The sequence below is a fragment of the Heliangelus exortis genome, chromosome Z (assembly GCF_036169615.1).
Source record: "Heliangelus exortis chromosome Z, bHelExo1.hap1, whole genome shotgun sequence".
NCBI classification, from domain to species: Eukaryota; Metazoa; Chordata; class Aves; order Apodiformes; family Trochilidae; genus Heliangelus; species Heliangelus exortis.
Genome location: NC_092454.1, coordinates 13,817,070 through 13,842,823, shown reverse-complemented (window position 1 = coordinate 13,842,823; position 25,754 = coordinate 13,817,070). Strand labels below are relative to the sequence as shown.

At 42.2% G+C, this 25,754-nt stretch overlaps 1 protein-coding gene across 2 annotated transcripts in view; it reads right to left on the bottom strand.

Annotated features, from left to right (window-relative positions):
- Positions 1-22,591, bottom strand: part of EGFLAM (EGF like, fibronectin type III and laminin G domains) — a 73,120-nt gene extending 50,529 nt beyond the window's left edge. The window contains exons 1-4 of one of the 2 annotated variants that reach the window (XM_071730643.1): positions 22,359-22,591; positions 4,428-4,537; positions 2,379-2,462; positions 624-650 (exon numbers count right to left, since the gene is read on the bottom strand). In XM_071730643.1, the coding sequence (XP_071586744.1) occupies positions 624-650; positions 2,379-2,462; positions 4,428-4,537; positions 22,359-22,473 (336 nt within the window). In that variant the 5' untranslated portion in view covers positions 22,474-22,591. The remainder of the gene's footprint in view (positions 1-623; positions 651-2,378; positions 2,463-4,427; positions 4,538-22,358) is intronic. The other variant, XM_071730642.1, reaches the window with a different exon arrangement.
- Positions 22,592-25,754: the final 3,163 nt, after the last annotated feature.

Below are 25,754 nucleotides of genomic sequence, written 5' to 3'. Positions count from 1 at the left end.
TAGGAAGCAGACGGGACTAAGTGCACAACTGGAAATAATTAATCTGAGTATTTCACCAGCTGCAAAGCCATTAAGAGGGCTGGTATGTCTTTCAAACCTGTTTTCTACTAGTTGTTAAGTCTCCCACTCCTTCCTCCTGGGCGTTCCGTGGTTGGCTTCTTCCCGTGCTCCTCTCCCTCAGCTCTGGCTGCTCTGGCTCCTCTCCATGTCCTCTCCAATTGCCAGACTGTTTTGTTCTTTCTTGTCACTCTGTGTTTGACTATTCATCTGTCCCCATCCCCTGTAGTTCCCTCTGCCTGGATAAAGCTCACAGATACATTACACAATTTCCTCCAGAAAAACAGGACAACCACAAGTACTTCTGATGACCGATGGGACATTTTATTGCTAAAATTTGCTAAAAAGGAAGCCACTATAGCTACAGATTTCTTCCTTTTTCACCTTTGGGTTTTGAACTTTAGTTCCTATTTACCATATTTTGACTACAAAAGATTCTGTGTAAGTGCTAAAGTAGAATCAACATCTTAAATCGACTTTTCTGTGCAAATCTGAGGGAAAGTCAGGGAAGTTCAATTTCATTTTGAATCACAGATGCAATGAAATTTGTGTGAGGCAATACTTACAAAAATTGCTTGTCCTTCAAGCTGACCCTGGGAAAAAAAAATAGGGATTGTTAATGAAGTAACGTGCTAAAAAGTGATGGCAAACCCACATAAATAAGAGGTCAGGGAATTAAAATAAGGTCAATGCTGCAGAATATACTAGTCTATGTGGCTGTTATTCACGTGTGTAAGTACTGGGATACAGACTCTGTTCTCCCAGTAAATATGAATTACTGCCGTCTGGGCTAAGATTAAAAACACAATGAAACAATGTGTTGTTTGATCTTTGTTGACACTACTAGGAAGAATGTTTTTTTGTTGGGGAAAAAAAAAACCAAACCAAAAATCAAGAGAGGAATACAGAGATAAAGATCAGAAAAGAGAAAATAATGCATTAATAAAGAAACAAAGTATCACAGGAACAAGATTCTTTCACTTGCTGTGATGCCAGGAGCCTGCAAGAGTCAGAACTGACAACCAGAGTGACGGAAAACTGCAGGAAGCCTGCACATCCCTCTCACTCACATTTCTCAGGGGGAAGGTTTCTGAGCAGTGCCCAGCAGGATCAGGAAATAATCAGTGAATGCACTTGACTGAACATCAGGTGGGGAGGCTGAAGTAAGAGGGGTGAGGAAATAAAGGAGAATGAAGACCAACAGAAGAGAAAAGAGGTGAAAAAACAAATTGTGAAGGAGGATCACCAAATTAAGATTGGAAATCCTTCAGTGCTCCTCTGTACATATACATAAACAAGACTTTGAATTCTGTGCTGGTAGTGTTCCTGGCTTATGGACAGACTGCCCTTTGCAGCGTGTGGTATGAAAGCTGCCCCCTCACAGTGCCCAACCTGAAACCTTCCTCTGCTCTCTGCCTGAACAGAGACTGGAAAACCACTGATTCTAGCTTGCTGAACTCAAAAGGCAGCTTCTTCCCAACATGGAGGCACTGGCATGTTTCAAGAACCCCCTTTTAACAGTATTAAAACCACCCAGAAGCACAGAGGAATTGCTTTAATCTGAGCACTAATTGCTCAGTGGTGCAGCAGAACAGGATTGGTGGTGATAATTCACAAAGGAAATTTAAGGAGAAATTAGACAGAAAAAGGGAAGGTGGAAAGACAAAGGCAGAGTGAAAGAAAGCAAAGTAAGAAATCAAAGAAGTACTAAAGGAAGAAAACAGAACTAGAGGAAAGAGAGCAAATGGGAAACAAGGAGGAAAAGTAGTGCTTTCAAGAAACAAAAAAGACCCAGAAGCAGAGGGAGTCTTCTAAGAGACAGATTTGCACAACTGCAACTAAAGCAACACTACTGAACTTTGAATTCTGTATTTCCTGGGGCAACAGAGAAAAAAACACACCAAAAACTGTGTGTCCTTTGACTTACACACTTACCTGTGTCAGAGACCATAATACTCATGCTCCGATATTCCAGCTTTAACTGTGCATAGAGTTATGTGATTCCCCTTCCATGCATGGAAATGTACAGAAAATGCATATTAAAAATGAAAAATCCTGTTTTAGTAGATGTCAGAGGTCAGTACAATGAGGAAGCAAGTAAGTCCCATCAATTTTACATGACAAACTAGTCTGACAACAAGGAACAGAAGTGTATCAGACTGACTGGATTACAGAAAAACATTGTGATTTCCCTTTGCTCAATGCCCAGAGCTGGTTTGAGGCTTGGATCTTCCACAAGCCAGCAGCAAACCCACAGCTGCATGCTCCCATATGCAAGCTCCACTCCAGTGCTCAACCTGTTGATGAAAAGAAATACTCACCATGCTAAGCATATCCAGACTCAGAGGAACATCGTGTGAGAGCTGTTTAACTGCTTTGTCACCTTCAACCTCTGAGTAAAAGACCTTGGGAAGAAGACATAGTCAAGCCAGTTAATGCAATAATACAATATTGCAGAGTGGCTTTAAAAAAAATTGCATTGCTACCACACCCCGGACAGCATTTGAACCTATGTTCCCCTAGCTTTTCAAAAGCAAGAAAAAGCTTCCTATTTGCTAGTGTTGTCAGGATAACCAAAGGACACCATCTTACAGTGTACACACTGAACTGAAGTGAAAAACAGTCAGGCTTTCAAGGCAGACTTGAACTGACACCTTGAATTGCGCATCACTTGGCCATGGCCACCTTGGACAGCTGAATATCTGTGGGACTGGTCTGCACAAGTTGGGCATTTTGCTTCATATAAGGAAGCTATTTACATTACATGATTATGTCATTATAAAAATTGTTGCATCATAAATGTCTCTTCATGCCTGTTTCTGTGTACTGCAGAGTAATGAGCCAAGGAGAGCCTGTGCATAGAGATCTTGAGATGCCAGAGGGTCAAAAGTCAAGACAGCTTGGGTACAGCGCTATCAGTGCTCTTTGTCATTGGTTTTATCATCATGCCACACATGGAACCACAGAATGGTTTGGGTTGGAAGAGACCTTAAAGATCATCTAGTTCCAACCCCCCTGCATGGGCAGAGACACCTCCCAGACCATGATGCTCCAGGCCCCATCCAACCTGGCCTTGAACACTTCCTGGGAGGGGAAGCTCAAGGCTGGAAAATGAACAAGCTGGGATGCTTGATGTACTTGCATGAACAGCAAAAATCATCCGTGACTTGTGACTATGAAGTACATACAGCAACTCTTTGAAAAACATCATGTCTTACAGAAAAGGCAGGTACACACTGCCCCTCTGTTTTCATGCAGAAGAATGGACTCAACTACACATAGAGCCCACCTGAAGTGGGGTCTGGCCATAGCAAGTGCTTGCTGGTGTCCTAGATGACAAGCACTTTCCCTACAATAAAAAGAACCATGCAGCTGGGCTGCATTGGTATCATTTATACACCATGGGAAGAAGGAGCAAGAGTACCAGAAATATCTATTTCAGGAACTTTCCTCAGTCTTTTAGGGTACATCAATAATAAAGGTAGTCAGAAGTTTTCTGTTTCTCACCTTTCTACATAAATCTAAATTTTGGATTACTTTTTCCCGAAAACTTCGAGTCCTTCCATGGGAAATGTTAACAAAACCAGTGGTGATTTAACCATCCATGACTTTTTTTTTGTTAGAGGAAACCAACTAACCCTACTTGATATTACACATATTGGTGTGGAATCCCCACTGACTAACTTTGATTTTGGGATTGAGCTTCATCACTATGGAATACCTCTTGAAGCAATAATGAAGAAAGTTGGGTTTTTTTCAATTATTTTTTCTTAATGTAAAAAATTTATGGAACTTAAAGAAAACATCTCTTTTAATATATTTAAGGCTGTGTCTAGGCTCCCAGGCCTATGCAGTACAATATCTATCCGGGGAAGAGGCATCATGAAGCTCTACTTCCCACATACCTGCTGCCAGTCTGGGAGGGCTTGGAGGTGTAGTTTGGAAAAGAAATTTCTGCTAAAGGAAGCCTCAGTCTGGAAGGATGAGTCAAAGGTCAAAGGACCCGAACAGCCCTGAAATCAACATGAGTGTCCCTTCATATGCACAGTGTAATATCAACTTCTCTCTTCTACTTCACTGTTTTATCAGCTGCAGAGGGCACCAAGATCCTCCTCACATGGAAAACAGAACAGAAAAGCAATCTAACTCCCTTAGCATCCAACCCCACTTCCCATCATGGAACTGATGCTGAAACATGGACTGCTTGTTCATCTCACAGGTCCATCCACCCAAGCCCCCTCTCCCCTAGCCACCCTGTGGGCAATGGCAGGATTTGCTGCTCAGAGGGCTCTCCTGCTTGCTCCCTCGTGCCACAGGTGTACCCTGAGGGGTCCTGCATCCCCTACCTAGCAGCACAGAGGGTCACTCACCGTGTAACCTGTGATGGTGCTTGTGTGCTGCTTTGGCATCCGCCACTGGACGCTGAATGCTGTGCAGTTCAGGGAATCCAGCAGGATGTCAAGAGGAGGCCCCAGCCTATCTGCTCAAAGGAAAATAACATTGTGTAAGAAGCCACAGGTTATAAACCCTCTCCTTTAGTGACCCCGCAGGTATGGCTTGGAAGAACAGGTGTGTGCTGCCCTTCTCTCGTGCTGCCAAACACACACACTCACACTTGACTTGGGTGCACCTATTCCCACTCCTGGTAGGACAGTGGGAAAGAGGAGGGAGACATCCCCTTTCTCAGTGGCAAGGAGATGTTGAGCAGCTCAGGACACATCACTGACTCCTTCAGCCTGCTCTTCACTGCCCTCCACCCAGCGTTTACATCCAACAGAAACACTCTGGTGCAAGGAGAACCAAACCAAACCCAAAATATGTGACTTCTTTAGTCCCTTGATAACTTGACATGGGCCAAGAGACCCTCTTGGTGGCCTGCCATTAAGCCTCAGGATCACCACCAACCTCTACAACACCAGTTCTCTCACAACAGCTACAAATTGGACAAATGATCTAAGTAAGAAGCAAGTTTAACTCAATGAGAAGGACACATCAATTCCTGCCTGTCCCTCTGCAGACAAAGGTGACAGTGATGAGATCTCTTGCCATCAGCGCTGCCACTATCAGCCCCATCTCTCACCAGCTGCACTGGGACCAGGGAACTTTCATACAGCTATACTGGTCTCACAACACCTGATTTCATTACAACATTAATACACATCTGAATATATAGCAGGATGGAAGAGAAAAGAGTCCTGAGACCTATATCTCTAGTAATGTCTTAGCAGCTGCATTTGCTGACTGAGAAAGGGGCTGGACGAGGAACGTCTTGCTCTGTAAACCAAGCAAGATTTTTAGCACAACTCCAAACCACCACCATCTGTGCTTTTGAAACCAAACCCACCTAAAAAACAGCTGTGACAGAGAACCATTTCAGACACTTAACAACAACTTCATTTTTTCCAAGGCAACACTTCTACTATATTTAAGTTTTTGCGTGCTCTTACCTATGAAAACCTGAAGGGCTAAGATCTTAAGGAAACCTTTTTCTTTTTCTTATTTATTTCCTTTTTTTTTTTTTTTTTCCCTAGCTCTGACAAAATGTAAAGTGAAAAGCTACTGTAGAGGTCATTTTTAGAGGTGAAGCAAGCCTGCATCAGACTTAAACTTGTCATTTCCACCAATGTATTTGATTTGACACTAAATACAAAACTTAACAGCTTACAAACTCCACAGAGTTTCAATGGCCATCAGCACTTGAGTTGTTAAAACAAGAGCAGAAGAGATACTCTGTCCTTTTCAAACCAAGCCTGCATTTTTTCTACTTCTATGAAACTTAAGTTTATGCTTCTTAATTTGAGTGAGCAAGTATGGCCAGGTGGGGTCCACATATCTCATTTAACACTGATGAGTCTTTATTTTCCTGCACTTTAACCTATTTCTTTACCTACAATGCTAAAAGAAATCCTGGACAGTGCTAGGTGCAATCATGAAAGAAGAAATATATAAAAGAGGTTTTAAAAGACTGTAGCTTCTCTCTCAATTCAGTCCCTGTCAGTCCCTGTGTCTGAAGCTTTGTCCCTTCTTACCTAAAAAATTCCCAGCAGACTGTCTCCTGGGCAGGGCTGCCCAAGGACTGGAGTTGATGGGCTCCTCACCAAGAACTTTTTTGTTTATTTTTACTATTGAAAAAAAAAACAGTGGGGTATAAAAAACCTCAAATAATACACCATCAAAAAAAGAGACTCCCAGTTTTATGCTGGGGGGTTGTATTTTCTACACACCCCAAGGATCTTTCTTATCAGTTCAACTTGAAAAAAATTATTATAACATCAAAAAAAAAAAAAAATTTTGTATAGCCATAACAGGACATTGCAACATTTACACATTAATGAGAAAAAAAATGTACCTAGGGATCTACCTGCATGAACTGTCATCATTCTCTGCAATGATCTAACCTGAGTTAATAGGAACATGCACAAGAAACCCAAGCCACCATCCAGATTCCCAGTTTCACCTCCCAGGTTGCCACGTTTCCCAGTGGACAGTAAATCAGGCAGATGAAGTCCCCTCCCAGCCCATATCTGGGGACACCACCCTTCCCATAGATCCCAGGGAATGGGCACCAAGCACATGCTAAATGGATCTTCAAGTAAAAAAATAACCCACCCAGTGCTTCAGGCAACACAACTGAGAAATCTGTATGCAATTAAACATGTTCCTGTGATGCTGGAAAGGACACAAAGACAGGGACATCCACACATCCATATGTCTACACAGCATGTGGGAAAGGTTCAGACTCCCAGGAAAGCCTACCTGGGAAGGTTTTGAGGGAAGCACAAGCCACAAACCATGTCTGTAAGTCACTAATGACATATTTGAGGAAGGAAAGCAGTTCAGCCATATGGATGAGAGCCAAACCATGACATGCTACTTGCTTCCTGGGCCCTCACCCATTTTATTTGTTAACACAGCTTTGGTCTCATGGTTCACTGCTTGGTTCAGCAGTAGCTGGACCATAGAAAACCACATACCACCCACGCATACCACCCAGGACTGGGGTATGGCTATCTGCATAGACAGCATTTCAAATTCACACGACACTTTTCCAATCTTCACAATACCCAGTGAGGTGGATGAGTATTACAGCTGCAGCAGTAGTAAAGAAAGAAAAAAAAACACAGAAACATTCACTCTTAATGTTTTTATATTGTCTTTGTATTACTTTCTGCAGAGGCTCTATATGACCAGTTTGCTGGGAGGCAGAGTTGCTGAAACAACAAGTTTTAATCAGCAATGACAAACTCTCACATAAGGCAGGCCTCAAATTCATATTCGGAATGCACTATAGCCAATAAAATTATTTACAGAAAGTATTTGGTGAATAATTTAGAACAACAAATAAATTTGAAAGAATGCAATCCATTTGCAGGCTATCTGCAAACGGAGAGGCAACATCTGTTTAATACGGAGCCACGCCATGAATTATTCACCCATCCCTACTGAACACCACAATCTCTGGTTTGCAGCTGGCGGAAGAGACACAGAGAGCCAAACACCAACCTCAGTTACACTGGTCTATAAATTGTCACTGGACAAGTAAATACTACCTTAAGTCAGGGAAAATGAGAGCAAAAAGACAGCAAGGTCTGTATATCCATCCTCCCTGCCTGATTGTCCCCACAAATCAGGGAATTCCCCAAACACAATAGAGGCTGTGGCAGGAGGTGTTCTTGGGAACCAGCTGTAAGTGCCACTGGAACCCAGAAATGTCTAAGCCAGCACCCTCAGACTGCTCAGCAGTCCAGCAATGGTTTGGGGAGTGTGCAGGACCGACTCACCACTTCGCTATGTCCTGCCCTTCCCCTGAAAAAACCCTGTGACACGTGGGCACATTGTGCTTGCCCTGCTGGGGACCATGTTGCCTCCCACCTAAACTTAGAAAAAGGAAAATCCAGTCCAGCCCTGCCCCATGCAGAGAAGTATTTCTTGGGGAGGAGGAAGGGCAAGACAGACAGGAGCATCTCATGCAGTGTGGTGGTCCCCACAGTTTGCTGTCTCAGCTCCTGACCCTGAAACTTACTGATGTGAGACTGGGGACTCAGATTCAGTCCTAGTTGCCAGAGTCTGAATTTCACACAACCTGGCAGAAAGCAAGCAAAAAGGCAATTTTTTGACTGAACTCTCCCCTTATAACCATGACAAAGTTATTGTGGGACCTGACACAGGCAACGTTTATGCCACTGAGATGCTGGAGATTTCAGGGTTTTGAAACAATCGTGGTGCAGCACTCAATCAAAGCAGTTTGTCACAGCTGATCACAGCTGTTGTACTACATATCACTGCTTTACTAACAAATCATTTTGAGATAAATACATGCTTCAGGTATTTTACAAAATATCATGCACACTAAAATATCAGGCACACTAAAAATGTATCTTAAAACTGGTCTAAACGTTTATGCTTTTTTGCTACAAAGGTCATATTTAGACTATAAAACATAAAAATGTTTTTCAATGGTAAAATTCTTCAGGTATTTGTAGTCTCCCCCTGCAATTCCCCTCTTCCTATCATTCAGCAGCACAACTCTTAATCTGGTAGCACCATGCACAGCACAAAACACAACAGAGCTCCCTCTCTTCTGCAGCCGGATCAAGGGGAACCTGCAGCCCAGAGAGACAAAATATATCTACAGCTGGTACACACTATCAAGATCTGCTTCAGTGATCTTGATCCCACCTGCAGATGCCCCCTGCATGGATCCTGTGAAGACCTAAGAAGGCATGGAAATTAGCTGATTGTAATGAACAAGGAACCAATTTATATAACAATAAAATGAAACCCACTCTGTACAAACAGAGGCATCCCCCTTTCTGGCCAGCCAGGCACAGAAAGCTCAATATTGTCCAAAATGCTTTGGTGAAACTGGTGAAGGCAGCAATTGCTGTGGTCCCATACAAAGAAGCCCTTAATCAGGGAAAGTGTACTCTTGCACACATTATCACTACACTTTGTAAAAGTATATCAGATACACGAAATTAATGAGGACTTAGCTGCAGATAAACACGGTTGAGCTGACAATGATGTTTTCACTTTTTTGATTAGAGCTGTTTCTTTCTTGTCTATACAACTCTTTGGTTCTGTGCATCTGTAGATGCCAGAACTGCTAAACAAGTAGAGAAGTCACCAAACAAGCCCTGCGGGTGAGCTGAAAGACACACAAGCCCTCTCCCTAAGCTGTATTTCATTTTACCATTTTAAAATAATTGCTTAAAATAATTGATTTAACTTTTTGCTTCACAAAAGAAACTCAAACTAAAACCAGTAAAAAAGCTTATCCCATCAGTAGAATTGCCTGACATTCGCACTGCAGCTCCCACTGCCACATGCCTCTGCCTGTCCATTAAACACCCACAGGTACCATCAGGGTGGCCACAGGGAAAGTGCCTCCTGGGAAAGGTCCCCAGACCATGACAGTCAGAGTCAGACCAGTGCCCCAGGGTGCTCCTTGCCATCACTGCATCCACTGGCAGAGATCTCACTCCCATGTCTGCCCATGTGATTCTAAGCAGAGTTAACCTGGGTGTGTAATGGGAACCCTTCAAACTAACCCACCCACTGCTCCCAGCCTAGAGAGGCTGAGTTAGGCAGTGTTCAGGAGACAACACTGCTCAGAGTTCATGTGTCATCACTTCAGCTGTGAGGGTGTTCTCACCCTCAGCTACTGCAAGAAAACTGCTAGTGCAGACAGAAGCAAGTTCCTTTCTCCTTCCAGTCATGACATGACCTCAAAATCTTACTACAGTTATGGAAAAAAATTCAGCTTCCAAAAAAATATATTTCTTATGTTCATCAGCTTCACATCTGAAGTGCTTTGGGTGAGTTGGTACTTTTATATTAGAGGAAAGTTCAAAATCAGTTCAAAATTTCAATTAGATTAGACTAGATAATACCATCTGAAAACTGTATTTTTATTTTTTTTAACTGTATTTAAATATTTTAAAATATAAAAACAAAATATTTAAATAAATTAAAATATTAAATACATACTTTTAAAATGTTTAAATATTTAAAATTATTCATATATTATCTAAATATCTAAAAGGGTTGGGGCTGAACTATTTTTTTAATTACAGTTTGCATTTAATTTTGGATTTCCTTTTTAGATGTTTTTGCTGTCTCAAAGCATGCAGGTAGTCACAGGTACTTGCAGGTCCTGAAATAATATATAAGCAATGCAACAGAAAAAATACACGTGCAACAATATGGTAACTCATTTAAGGGAAAACAAGTGATTAATTTCAGCATTATTAGTTTGTGGTTTGGAAAATTAAAATTTTTACATTTTCTGCACTATAATTAGAGCTAGGGCATAGGCTAACAAAATGAGATAACCCTTTCATTATGACTTTTGTCCCATTAAAACAGATAAATTTGTTGATGAAATGCTGGCTGTCACTACTAATGTGTCACAATATAAGGAAACGGGAATAAGAGCCTCAAGAAAGACTATTCAGACTAATTCTAAATAGAAGTTTTCACATTTTATATAGGGAGAAATCCCCTTGGATTTCTTTTATTTCAAGCATTTTTTAATTCAGTTCACCAATTCGTTTAGGGAAGGAAAAAACCAAACCAAACCAAACCAAACCAAAAACCTGTCCACTTGTAGAGGAGAAATCAGAGCATTATGACCTATTCACTCCCTCACTGAAATATCTGTGAAATTCTCATTTGCAAAAAGTAATAAGTTCTTTCTTGTGTCCTTTCTTTTTACAGACCGAACAAGGTTATGCAAACAGCGTGGTCGAAACAAGACAGCATGACAAACTGGAAAAAAAAAGGTCAGGAAATACTAAATGAAAAAAATGTGCCATCTTTTCATCTCTTTGAACTATTTTCCAGCTCCCACTGCCCAGCAGCAGTATATAAGAGCTCAAGAATCTCCCAGTCACAGCAACTACAAAGGACAATGACTTGAAACTGGAAAATCTGAGCCAGCCTCTTCTGGCCCTGCTTGTGCCACCTTGAGTAGAAACATCAACATGGAAAATATAAAAAAAATAGAGAAATATTGATCATCATTGCTTTGGACAAGTCATCTACTTGCATCTAACAAGTCATTGCTAGTGCACTGGCCCCCAGCAAAGGGAAATCCAGTGGATCATCAGCACACAGTGAGTGCTGATGCAGAGACTGCAGGAGATATGGCCCTGCAGGGTCATCGTGGTTTTCCACCCACACTGTGGTGGGCGAATCTTCGGAGAGATTGAATCAAGCTCAGATAGCCCTTTAAAGATACTGGAATAAACAAAATGAAAAAACCCCTCAGTAGTATAATAATAGCAAGCTTGGACCCATGTGATGTTTTTCTGATGCAGTAAATAGCATCTATTATCTGCCCCAGGTACATCTGAGGTGACGGTCACTGCAGTATTTACAGACCAAGGAAGAGGAATGAAGGAGGCAAAGCTTACAGCTTAAGCTACAGTGCAACACAGCAAATCCCATTAAAAACAAGCAGTCACGATATCAGTAGTGAACTTTGTTGTGTGTTTCCCTTCTTTGCCTTGGCCCAGCAGATCACAGAAGAGCGGGGACAGAGATGGGAGTCCCATTCCCCTCCGCAAACTCCTGACCAGGTCAAGGCTACAAGTCTGCAGAGAAGCAAAGCAGAGAGGAGAGAAGCTCTAAATGATGCACAGTGACTTGCAGAAGTGAGAAGGAGAAACTGAATTTTTAAATAATTTTTTAAGAGCTAGACATAAGAAAAAACTTCTGGCTGGGCTTGAACCTGCCTTGTCCCTATGGATGTGTCCAGAAAGCCATCAGGCTGTGGCTGGCCCTGCCTGCCCTCCTACTGGCTGCAGTCTCATCAGCTACTTCATTAGGTTTCAAATAAATTAGGTTTCAAACCCCAAACAAAAAAAACCCAAAACAAACAAGCAAACAAACAACCTCTCTGGATAATTTAACCTAAGTATTAGAAAGTAGCTGAAAATGAGAAACAGCACTTTAACATGTCTGTGCAGTGGACTTCAATAATCCATAGGACAGTGCATGCCCAGTGCATCCCTTGAAACAGTCTCTGACCCCATGTCTACACTGGGACTGCTCTAGGAACAGCAATGACTTAAAAATTCACCCAGATGAAAGGCAGAAGCAGCTTTCCAGACAGAAGCCCCAGTGGCTCTGCACATGCTGCCTGGGTGAGACAGACCCTGGGAGACACAGAGGAAACTGCACCAGAGGGAAACTGACAGCCAGAGGTGCAGTTTCATCCCACCACCAAGACAAAAATCATCAGCTCACTGCCAACAGCAAGGCTGAAGTCTCACACCTTCTCCTGCCCTGTCACTTCCTCACTCCTCCATCCTTCTCCTTCCAGGCATTTACCTCCACCTTCCCACCCCAGTCCTTGTCCCTCCTCCTTTACACAATTTTAGGTTCTCTCCTCTTATGGAAGGTAACTCACTTCTGTCAGAAAAAAAAATACAAAAAAACAACTGTTCTCTTTCTTCTGATGGGTTATCTGTCTGAGGTGCATGAACACTGGGGGAGCTCCAGAAGACATGACACTCCAAACACTACTGGAAGCAAGAACAGGAAAACATTGACAAAGTTTTCATACAATGATTAAAGTTCCTAACTGAATCCTGGGCTCTGCTGGTGACAATAAATTCTACTAAACAGGCTATTACTGTTCTGAAATAAAATTATAAAATAGAGCTAAAAGTCATCCTGCTACATTTTCTGAGCATCTATAACATGGGTAAAAGGCAAAAGAGAACCATATATCAAACCCATTGTATATATTACAAAAAATACTGATTCATTATATATGTATATAAATAAAAAGGACAGCTAAGCTATAAAAACACCAAATAAATAACCTGAAAATTTGTTTTTTCATCAATCAATATCATTGGGGGGTGTATTTTTCAGATGTTTACTATACAAAGCGTATTATATTCAATTGGATCCATGGCAAAATCATTCACGATACTTAAAAAATGTTTTCCTTGATGTCTGTTAATGTCTTTGCTTTACCAACTACAAAGCTGTCTCTTGCTGAGACACAACACAAAACTAAGCTCTTGAAGAAAAAGGTTACCTGGTATAACAAACAAAGTTCAAGGGGAGCTTCTGGCAAAAAATGGTCAGTAAAAAGCAACCATACATGGTATGGACAGGCATACAAAAAATATTGAAGTAGAAAAAGGACAAAGCTGACCATGTGACAAGCAACAAATCTTTAGGATGAGAACAGGACATACAGCATCTTGAGTTCCCACAATCTCTACAAGTCCTGAGTAACAGTTTCAAATCATTAATTTGAGGGACAAACAATCTGGTCATGTCCCAGAGTACCACATAAATAAACATGTGGGTTGGTTATCCCAAGGTTTCAGCATGGGCCTCATATGGCTACACCACCTCACAAAAGTAGAGCAGTTGGTGCAAACAGTGCTTTCACACCATGACAGGATAGAGGACAGCTCAAAGGAAGCTACACACCAGAGCTGAAATGCACTGTTTCAAAAGATATGTGTGGCTGTTTGGAAAAACACAGAGAGGCTGAGGTTGGAAGGCACCTATGGAGATCACCTACTCCAAACTTCTGCTCAGAGCAGGCTCAACTACAGGAGGTTGCTCAAGACTTTGCCCACTGTTTTTTTAAAATCTTTAAGGACAGAGACCCCACAAACTTTCCAGGAAAGTACTCAAGCATTCTCACTTAAAAAAAGTGTGGTTTGTTTTGCTTTGTTTTTAATGTTTAAGTGGCATGTTTCAGTTTATGTCCATTGTCTGCAGTCCTGCAACACTAAGGGCAACGCTTAGAAAATCTGGCTCCATGTTCACTACTCCCACCATCAGACATACAGATACATTGATAAGATCACTCCAGCCATTTACTCTCCAGGCGGAGCTGGTTTTATCTGTCTCTGCCTGTTCCTGAGAAGCTCTTCAAAATGTCTTTTGCTGTACTTGTTCCAGTATGCCCATGTCTCTCTTGTATTGGGCAGTCCAAAACTGGACCAAATCCTACAGATTTCAGGTCTCATCAGTGCTCAGCTGAGAGGAAGCATCACTTCCCTTGCCAAGCTGATAACAATGCTCCTAATACAGGCCAGGATGCTGCTGGCCCTTTAGCTGTAAGGGCATATCCACCAGGGCACTGCCAGTGCTCAGTGATCCTAACCTGGCTGGAGAAAACAGCTCAGCTGCAACTGTGACTTTATCAAAGTCTGCTGAAAGCCAGGTCAGGGAGGAAATCTGGCATTTTCTCAAGGACCAGGAAATTCTTCTCTGGCTCAGTTCCTCCATAAGAAACAGGGTAATTTCACTACCTTCTGCAGTCAGGAAGTTTCTCCATTCACCAGCAATATCAGTAAAAAACACAGAGGAAATTCTTTGTCTCTATTAAGTGACAGAAATAGAAGTGCTCTTTTTTAAACATGAATCCCCACAGTAATGTAGTGTGGGAGATGGCTATGAATCCAAAGAGCCAGTAACAGGCAGTGGGATGTGAAAGCTGGGAGATTCACTAGGATGAATGAAACCTTCTTTGCTGCAGGACACAAGGAGACATGGAAATACATTTCAGCACATATAAATGTGTAAGAGAACAAACAACAAATCAACCAGGCTCAGGGGGGTTGGATCTTGATTACCTTTAAGGTCTCTTTCAACCCTAACCATGCTATGATTCTGTGATACAATGTCCACAAAGCTATCAGCTCTCTAATTCTCTGAAAGTGTTCCCTACTCCACCACATCCTGCAGAGCCCAACCTGTTGCCCAAATTCTTACCAAGGCTGCCTCACCATGCAAGGGATGCCCTTCCTTGGCATCAGCTTGTTAAACAGCTCCTTCTTTTCCCATTTCTTTCATCCTCCACATCTTTGGGCTACACAGAGCTAAATGTCTTGAAAGCTCTCATCTCAACCTATTAAGTCCATTAATTAGCATGTATATGGAGAGAGCTGCAGTTCTTGAATGGTACCAGAGCTCTGACATTGTGACAGCTCATCTGAGATGGAGGCAGCAGCCCCCATGCAAGGAGTTCATGCAGGCACCCAAACATCACGAAACAGGAACAGAAAACACCAGCAGTTGCTCTCTGTGTTCATGGCTGGAGTACCAGCTGCAGTGCCACCATATCTGTAAGCAGCCATTTTCATAAAAAGCCTGTTTTAAAAACTTGTTGTCTTCTCCTATGATTATCTAGAAGGCAGAATATGAAATGGATGAAATATTTCCGTTCCAAGTAACAAATTCTGGCTTCTCTTATCTCTAAACCACAAAAATTCTAGTCCTAGACACTTAATTTCCATCATCTGTAGTTTGACAGTTTTCTTTCATTATTTTACTCCTAAAATTATGTTCTCATGCATGTAAGAATTTGTCATTTGTGAAATTCTCTATAACCCCTTTGACCTTATGATTTTTTTGAGAAGAATTTTGAGCTCAGCAACACAAAGGCAGTCTTGATTTAAAACCATACACAGGCAATAATGCCTCTGGCACAACAGAAGAATCAGAATTATTTCTGTATTTGAAAGCAGCTTGCTGGACATTCACAAGATGCTTCTTTCCCTTCATTTCAGGACAGAAATTCCAATTGCAAATTCCACATGTTCATAGGTGTTGATATTTGACTGCACCATCATTTCCAGGGGTAACAGCAACTTTAAATTACTTTTAAAATCCAGAGAAATGTGAAGAAAAATTTAGCTTGGTATTCTTCCAACCTCAGAGACACAGGTTGGAGAAAGGAGATGTGTCAATCTGTGTCAATCACACCAGTCTGACCATCCTCTGAGGACACAGGAACACTAAGGACACCTCAGAACAACTACTTTCAATATGACTGTTATCTGCATTTATATAAAAAGTTACTATATACAAAGGTTAATATATAAACATATATATAAAAATACATATATAAAAGGCTAATATATACATAACTGGAAAGACACTCCACCATCACTTGGTGATACACTGAGAAAGCCAAGCACAGAATGTGTTAGCACTTGCACATGCTTTTTCCCCTCTAGGTCTAAAATATTATCCAGGACAACTGCTGGCAGTGCTTGAATGGAAGATATTTTTAAGAAAACAAAGCTGGTGTATTTTGACCATCCAGTTATCTGGCCAGCAAGTCACTAATAGAACAGCTTTCCCCCACTATGCCACAGCTATCTTCTTCTTTTTGAATAAAAGGCTCACTGGGTTGATGTTGTGCGGATTTATCTTTATCAGAAGATATTATCCTGAGGAGCAATCCTCATGAGTGGTCCTTACTCCTGGGTGTAGTTACAGCATGCTCAGAACTAAAACTGGTGTGAACTTGGTGTTTTTTGCTCTACACACCTCTCTCCTGGAGATTTTTAGGGATCATCACACACTTATATCATTCCCTAGGTTTGAGCTGGTTACCTGGCTGTGATGGGGCTTTCCTCCTAAGCCTGCAGTGTTCAGTGGCTTATGCCTGCCCGAAGCAGTTACTTTCAAAGATTAATTTGGCTGTGCTTGCTCTCAGTTCAGTGACTCTGAAAAGTCTGAAAAAATAACATTCCTCTTTTGCTGTGGTTTGGATGCTCATGCTATATGAAATAAATAACACAGTTTTGATATATAATCTAAATAAACATTAAAAAAAGCAAAGAAAATCTTGCCTATTCTTACCCAGAAGTATTTCCTTTGGATAGAATCAATTACAAATAACAGGTTTTGGGTTTTGCTTCATTTAAAGGGGGTATTTTAGACAGATCATTTGCTTGCACAGAAAACCATTAGGAAATTTTATTCACGATCGCGTATCTAACATAATCTCCTGTGTGCCTGTTATCTAGAAAGTCTTTGATTACATGATCACAAACCACTGTAGCACATCCACTGATAAATATGGAACCAAAATGTGGTTCCTTAATATATGAAATAATAGTCTGCAAAGACCTCTTTATGGTAATTTACTCAGACAGCAGGCATTTTTTATAGAGTTTAATAACTTTTTAATGTGAGAAAAAGCTTCCTATAACCATTTATTTTAGGGTTCCACTTCTTTGTGGTGGAAAAGCTGTGAAAAGGTCCTGTCAGTCCTTTTTTGAGTCACCATCATGAGATTACATGAGGCTACACTAGCCCCATTTTTTTTTTTAATTTATTTTCAGTTAAAACACATTAAGGGGATGCAAGCAGAACCAGGCATAAGGTTGAGATTCAACAGAGGCATGATCTGAGGAACAGGAAACTCCCAAGTGTACGCTCAGAGTCTGTGGGACACTTAACTCTCCCACTGAAGTTCTCTATTTTGGGACAGCAGGGTACTTTGCTGCTCCTATGGATGTTTTTTCAAAGAACCACAGTGTGTCAGGGCTTGGGAGGGACCTAGAAAGATCACTGAGTCCAATCCCCCTGCCAGACCAAGATGACCTAGATGAGAGGCCACACAGGAATGCATCCGGGAGGGTTCTGAATGTCTCCAAGGAAGGAACAATGCTATTCAGCTCAAGGACATGGATCTCACTAATGGATGTGCTCACTCCCAATGAGCTGTACACAGTACACAGCTGTGCCCTGTCTAGTCCAGTGTCCCTGTGTATGTGGCAGACAAAAAGAGGGTGTTTCTTCTGAAATGTACACTGGAAGATATGGAGGCATCCACCTATGTATTATTACTAAGGCAGTGTCTAGTAGCCTCAGCTAAAATTGGGGTATAGCTGTGCTAAGCACCCTACAGAAGTCCTATTACTAATATGGCATAGGTGGAAAAGCATAAAAGCACAAAACCACTCTACGCCCATTTTAAAAATGGAAAATATAGCCTGGGAAGGACTGGCAAACCATCACAACAAATGTGACAGCACCAGGACATAGAGATTTCCCTAGTGCCTTAACTACAAAACAACCCCTCTTCACCAAAGCACCACTGGGAAACCAAATATCTGGTCTGGGGATAGTTCCTCCATTTTTTTTTTTAAGGTTTCTTTGTTAATGTTACCCTTCTGAGCAATGGTGTAAGGCTGTACAGTAGTTTTAGTGGGAGCATCAGCAAAACAGTACCCAAGAAAAGCATTCACCCAAGGTTTCTTTTCATGGTGGAAAGCAGCAGTTTCAGAATGGAAAGGACAGAATGCATTTTGTTGGGAATAAAACTAACAAAAATGCGAAAACAGACTTCAGAATTAGTAACTAGCAGAGACACACTAAGTAATGATCTCAAGTGAAATAATTTATTGCATTCCCATTGCTGCCCTGGAGGGTATTAGGAGAATGTTCATATCTGTGCGAGGTGGTGCTACCAAGATTTACCAAGAAATGGGCATGAGAGGCACAAAAGCAAGTACAATCAAAATGAAAATGTCATGCAGCATTGTAACACCAGTAACACCCAAAATGTGATAAACAAGGAACATAAATAATTAGTGCCTGGTTGGTTTTATTGGTGTTGGAGAGAGAGAACAATGTGATCTGGTTGCAGACCTTTTGGCCCATGACAGGAACAATAAAGGATATATATTAATCTCCCTCCAGATAAATTATTCACATCTTTTTTATTAGTTTTAGCTCACAGATACACAGTGGCTCTACCAGTTCTCCATCCTTCACACCAGAAATCATTCAACTTCTGACTCATTCCTTTCCTCAGACACTTCACATTTCAGCCTCTCACCCTTGCACACTTTACATGCAGCATTTAATATGCCAGTGAATGACAACTTGTTCCATGGCTGTTACAAAATCTGCGATATAAAAAAACTCAAATAAGCAACTTTCTTCTGAAGGCCTGCTCCATGTTCCCTATCTGTAGACCTAACTTTCAAGGTAGTTTGACCTATTTTGGTACCTAACTAAGGATAGATCCTCAAGTGTTCCACATCCAGCAGCTCATACTGATTTCCACATCCAGCAGCCAGATTTTCTAAAGAATTCAAGTATCACAGTGCCAAGTTCTGGAAAAAAATAATTTAGTGTACTGATGACCAGGGAGCAGGGCTCTCTCAAAAATCTGAATCCTGAAAAATCAAAAATCTGGTCCTGAATACTAAATGCTATACCCTTGTAAACTCTCCATACTTTAACCAGTTTGACTGCTCACATCAGTTTGTTTTCCTTTACACACAAAGCCAGTGATGCCGATTTTATGAACATCTGGGAAATAGATTCAACACAATCCCAATTCTTTGTTTATATTAGTTGGCAAGCATAAGATAAAAATAAAAATACTTTTTTAAAAGTATTTTTAAACTGTCAGATGTAAATATCTCATTTTTGCCATACAGATCAACTCAACAGTTTTAGTATTATATAGGGCACTGGAACTTTACACTCTGATACTTAAAAAAGTAATAATACAATAAATAAAATAAATAGTGCAACAGTTCATACCATGAACATCCATGTGAAATCAGCTAAGTGCTTGGCTCTTTCTCCTATAATCCTCTATAAAAATCATAGAACCACTAAAACTCAATATTACTGTGTTTATATTAGTAGTAGTAAGATATACTGGGGGCTAGGTTTAGGCTTTCCAGCCTTTAACCTGAAACATGAAACAGAAGCAGAGAAAATCTGTGTCTTTGCAGAAGGCAAAAGCAAGAAAACAATGTGAAAGCAGCAGCATGACTGCCAGATTCTGGGAGTACAAGATTTAGAGAATCCCAGCCTAATCTGTTCTCAACTATGTTATTCACCACACGGTGTCTAAGGATTTGTTTTAAGCCTTTCCCAAAGTGTCTATCATCCTGTTTCCTTCTTTCCAGCAAATGTATCAAGTAACTGTAAATAAATGTTCAAATAAGTTCAGTAGTCATCGGTATGTTTCAAATTTGTGCATGACAACATTTCCTCTGAAGTTTAATTTAGGAAGTTGCATCTGTAGCCATTTTATTATATACCTTATTTTTAACTTCACAGGCAGATTTCTCACTCTACTGCTTTTTTGGGATTACAAAATTGATCTTTGTAAGGTGATCCCTGAACAAAAAACTTGGAAAAAAGGGAGATGTATTTGTCTTTTTTCTTTTGATCCACAGGGCCTCCCGGTCAGCTCCTGTTATTGAAGATGAACTGGTTTTATCACTTCTCTCTCAACACAACCTTTCACTTTCACCTCAGTTACAATTTCTGTACAAGTCTCATTTCTATTGCTATTTAAGGGGCAAAATGAAAGAAAGAAAAAATACTTTAAATTTTTACTTACTTACTTCTTCTCTACCCAGTGCTTTTAGATGTGCGAATTGATGACAGTTCCCTTCCACTCTGAACCACCCAGTGACACACCACAGAACAAGGCAGAGATGTGAGCTGCCTGGAGTTATACCTGCTCTCAGTATTCCAACAGAAATTTCACAGCAAGGACCCAGCCATGAGATCTTCGACACCTACAATTGCAATAGCACTTGGCAGAATGCAGATTGGATTTAAACAATGTACTGGTGCACAAAAACTGAGGGATTTCCCTCTTCAAATCTTGCTCCAAGTGGCTTTTCAAATGTTTGCACAGATTCTGGAAAAATTGTTCCCACACAACACTTTCGGTGTACTTCTTATACTGGGAATAAATAAAAAAAAATTTTTTTAAAAAGCCAAAAAAAGCCAACAAAACAAAAAACCCCACCAGAACTGGAACAACTGAATCAGTCAGTGAACCTGAAATAATGCAAGATATATAAAAAATTAGAACTAATTGTATAGCTAACAAAACCAATGTACACACAATGTTACCAAATTAATTAATCTCTTACACAGCACTACAAATTTGTTTCCAAGTTCTAAGCTCTTTTAATTCAATGCATAGGAAATCATTTCCACTAGGGCTGTCATTCCACCCTGATTAAGGGAAACAAGTATGTCAGTACAGTAGAGGAATCTTTAAAAATATTTACACATTTGCATCTCCAACTTTACATATCAAGAATTTTAATGCAAACTGCTAATCATCTCATTCACAACTACTGCCTATCTAATTTCCTCAAGTACTTATGGAAGCTATTATGATAACCAAGGATCATGGTACTAGATCCCTGAAGAGACAAGGTCAGTCCAGTAAAATTAGCCATCTGTCCAATAAGGGCTTTAAGCTCGGGCTGTATTTAAGTATTAAGTTTCCAACTGTACAGACAATTTTTTTTTCCTCACAAGAGCAAGAGAACTCACAACACTGATCCTAAATAAATCAGCAGCACATATCTTTTAGCATTGTAGGATATATACAAAAAGAGTCTGATCCTCCAAACACTTTATGATCTGAGGCAGAATTTACTATACTTCCTATACTTTCACCTATAATAAACTTCCTAAAATTTCACCTACCTGACACCAGTGAAGCCAGTGATCAAAACCAGTGTTGATGTCAAAGACTCTGAGATGGTCTCAATGTGTGAAACCATTCTGGATGTCTAAGAACCACAATTTTTGAAGTATGCAGAATGTCAGACTTCACCATGCACTGCGTCTCATCTTACTGTTTACATTTTTCCTTACTGATTCACATGCTGCTGACTGCAGGGGTTGTAAAAGCTACTCAGAGTCCAGATTTTTAACTTTCAAGCACTAAGGACCATGTACCTCCTTGATCAATGTGAAAAACCAATGAGAGCCGTGGGAACAGAGTAATGCTCAGCCAGAAGCAGGACCTTGAAGCAAGCCACACCATGTTTGGTACTGACTAACTTTATTTTTAATGAAATTATTGATTTCCTAGCCAACCTTCTTTCACATTCAGTACTTCATATCTTATGTTATTTGCTACCACACACATAAATACCACGGCTGAAGCACAGCCGTTCCGACGGGGAACCTCTGATTGACATAGAGGTTCACCTGGCTCCTAACTCTGCTCAAACAGTATCACAGGCTTTTTCTGGCGAAAAAAACAGGTAAAATTCGTGTGACTTCCTCCCGCGGTAGCAGCCGTCAGGTCCTGGACAGTAAGTCCAGCGAACCCACAGGCACGGGGTGTAAAACACCAGAGAAAATGGATGATACACGAATTCTGAAACTTCACATTCCCTGCCACCGCTTGGGCACCGGCGGGTGGGAGGGCAACACCGGGTCTTGCAGGGAAGCTCCCGGTCAAGCTGGTGCCACACGGCAGCTCCACGACCCCCCCCCCAGGCTCTACGAGCGGCCGGAGGGGCGGTGGGCACTGCCCCGAGGGCATCTCCCTCCGACACACACATGCACACACACACAGGCACACACGCACAGGCACACACAGGGGCACACAGTCACACACGCAGCGCACACCCCGCGGCAACTCCAGTTTTAAAGGGACGCGAAACTTGTCTGTGTGCCATCGAGGCGCTGGACGGGCACCTCCCAGCCCCGGCACCTCTGCCCGCCAGCCTTACCTTGCCGGCGGGGGATGCTCCTCCGCGGAGCCGCCGCACACCCGATACATGAAAGCAGGAGCAGGAGGGAGGCGAGAGAGGAGCAGCGGCCGTGGCAGCCTCCCGGCACCTCCATCTGCGCCTCCTTCTCCCGCCGCCGCCGGGCTCTGGTCGGCAGCCGGGCGGGGAGCGGAGCGGCGGAGCTCGCACCGCACCGGGCAGGGACGGGGAGGGAGGGAGGGAGGGAAGGAAGGGATGGGACGGGAAGGGAAGAGGGAGGCGGGGGAGGAGGCTGGGTCCGGCTCTGTGATGGGATTACAGCGGCGGCGCTGGGCACGGCTCGGCACCTCCCCCGCGGGGCGCAGCCGCCCCCCCGCCGCTCCTCGGCCCCCGGCCCCACCGTGGGGGTGACCCCCCCGCCTGCCGTGCTCCCCTTCGTCAGGCAGGATCTGCCCCCCGGGATGGCCACTCGACCCCCCTATCCCTAATATGTTCCTATCCCGACCCCTGTGCCCCGTGGGAAGGTGTTATCACCCCTGTCTCAGCGGGGACTCCCTGCCCTCTCCCTGCGCAGAGGGATGTCCCTGGCTCCTTCCCCTCCTGCGGGACTGCATCTCGGCTGCTCATCTCCCCAGGGGGCACCGGTATTGACACTTGGGTTCACGTTTTCTTCCTTTTTTGTCCTTGGTTTTCCTGCGAGGGACAGGGCTGAAGTAGAAGCCAAGTACTGGGTTGAAGTCGAAGCTTGGGAGAGGATTCAGTGAGGAAGTTGTTGCTAAGAGGATAAATTAAGTGTAATCCCCCCCAGATGGAGGCTGAGACCTATCCAGCCACTCAGACTAATATGGAAACCCCTGTGAAGATTAGAGGTGATGGGGAGGGATGGGGGAGGAAAGAATGGGGAAGACAGGAAATTTGAGGATCCCACGAAAAAACAGGAAGGAACAAGCAAGAAGGAGCCCAAAGCATCCCTTCAGAGCAATATAGCACTGGTGGAGTTAAGACCAAATCTTGCTTGATCCAGTATTCCATCTTTGAAAGCTAACAGACAGGAAGGTGCAAGAAACATTGTATGAGGCAGATGTGGGATTATCTGCCCTCTTCTTTAGGTCTCACCCTAATCTCAGTTAGTTAGAGATCAATTTAAATCCTGAAGCATGAGTTGTTATGTCTTGAGGGTTTGTGTGGCCTTTGTTTTGAAAATGAACTTCATTTGTTTGTTTTGCTGTTCACTTAGAGTGGGTCTATGAGTGGGTCTGATGTCCGTATAAATTATGTGTGCTTCTACAGTCCCTTTTTGAATTTTATTGAATTTGTAACACTGATACTCTGCAATATGTTCCAGGCTTTAATTTTATGACATGTGAAGGGAAAAAGCAGGAGACGACCATAAGAAACCAATTCTGAGACAGGAAAATAAGGAAACAGTGCCCTTTCGGGGTATGAAAGAAGACAAGGAAATGTGGTGATGAAGTCCTTTTGGGGTGAAGATTAGAGGAAGGGAGCTGGAGTCCATATCCTGTAAAAGCACTGAAAGTACCTCAGAAAGAAGGTGGAGAGGAAAATTAAAGTCCTTACAGGAGGTAATGGGGGAGACATTGAGATCCTCAAGGACAGGGCAAGGAAACAGCAACCTTAGAAAGGGCAGCATGTCAGTTTCAGGGTGATCCCTATTGGAAGAGCATGCTCAAGGCTGCAAGAATTAGAAATGAGGAATAGTTCTGTTAGTGCATTTGAGATGCCAATGGTGTCTCTCTCACACCCTTATCAGCCTTCCTTTGCAGAGCTGGAGGAATTGCAGTACATGTAGAAGGGAGAACTGCAGGGTCCATGGCTGGAGTACACAGCTGGGTCAGGGACTGCAGTGCAATGTGAAATTACAGTTCACAAGGTAGATGATGAACTCTGGATGCCACATTTGCCCAGAATTCACACTGTACAGCTCACTTGTTAGCAAAAGATGGAAGAAAAAACATGAGCAGAGGTGGAGAAAAGCTGAGTCTGTTCTTTGTATATGGTCCAAGAAATCTCCCTCCCTCTGTCCCTTCCTCCCTTCTTTCTTTTCTTCCTTCCTAGCTTCCTTCCTTCCTCTATTCTTTCTATCCTCTGACTCGTCTGGAAGCACTCATATTGCCCACTCTCTCCCACACACACCTATCTACCAGAAGTAATCTGTGGTTAAGTAGTGGTTCCACTTACTGAGACCAAATTCAGTGGATTGCAAAAGTTCATACTGCTGAGTTTCAGGCAGTTGTAACATTCAGGCAGATGTTGTAATTTTAATTACAATTTTGGAAGATTACATCTGCAGTATGCAAGCTGGAAACTTGTCTTCATCCAGTTGCTTCTCCATGTCCTTGCCTGAAACTTGTTTTGTCTGGATTCAGCTTTAATCTGCGATCTGTGGTTGGATCAAGCCTATGAGCCATCTCTATGCTGTTGCTTGGATTTTTTGCCATCAAGAGTACACAGATCTGTAAAGTATCCACCATGAATCTAGTTCACCAGTGTTGGCACATGGATGTTGATGAGGACTGAGATACAATCTTTCAGAAATTCATAAACCCAGGTGTCTGGTGGTGGCAGTTTTCCATCATTATCTGGTGAATTATGATCCACTGGTGAAGACGCTAACTAAGGCAAAACAGGAATTTGGACACACTAGACCTATGTTCAGGTCAAATATTCAGTCTTTTATCCCACACTATGGCTCTGGCAGGGAGTTGGTCTCCAGCCCACATAGTTTCTTACATTGGAAAGTGAGGGGATACAACACAGAGCACAGAGATTTTCCCTCCTATCTCCTCTCTAAGAGGTAACACATGCCCCTCTGTGCATACAGGGACAGGAATGCAAGGAATGATGTTCTGGGCAGGCAGGAGAAGCATTCTCTCATACTGCTGTGTTCTCAGACCCCTCTAACAGCTCTACATCCAGAAGGGTTGACTTGATTCAGCTTGCAACTGCATTACACTGGTATGTCACATGTGATTTGCAAGGGCTGAAGCTAGGAGTCACCCCTTTTCTTTGAAGCAATAAAAATAGATATGAATGTAAAGCACCAAATGTTCAAACATGGTCACAGCCTTCCTTTCAGGTTTTGGAGGTACAATATAACATGGCTTCATTTTGGGGTTAAATTTCATACTTGGCACCTCAAGTCTCATAATGAAAAAAAGTGGTTTTACCAAATATCTAGACAGTTACTCACTCATAGTAAAAAACAGAACCCTGCAATTATTTGCAACACCTGATTTTACAATAAATCACCAAGGAAGCAGTTTGCTATGGAAAGAGCTAAAGCAGGATGTTTACACTAACACTATTCTGTAAAAGTGAGGAAGCCTTTCTTCTGTGGACAGCTAAAGGAGCAGGTGGAGAGACTGAACAGAGTACGAGTCTGGGCAGTGGGGTTAG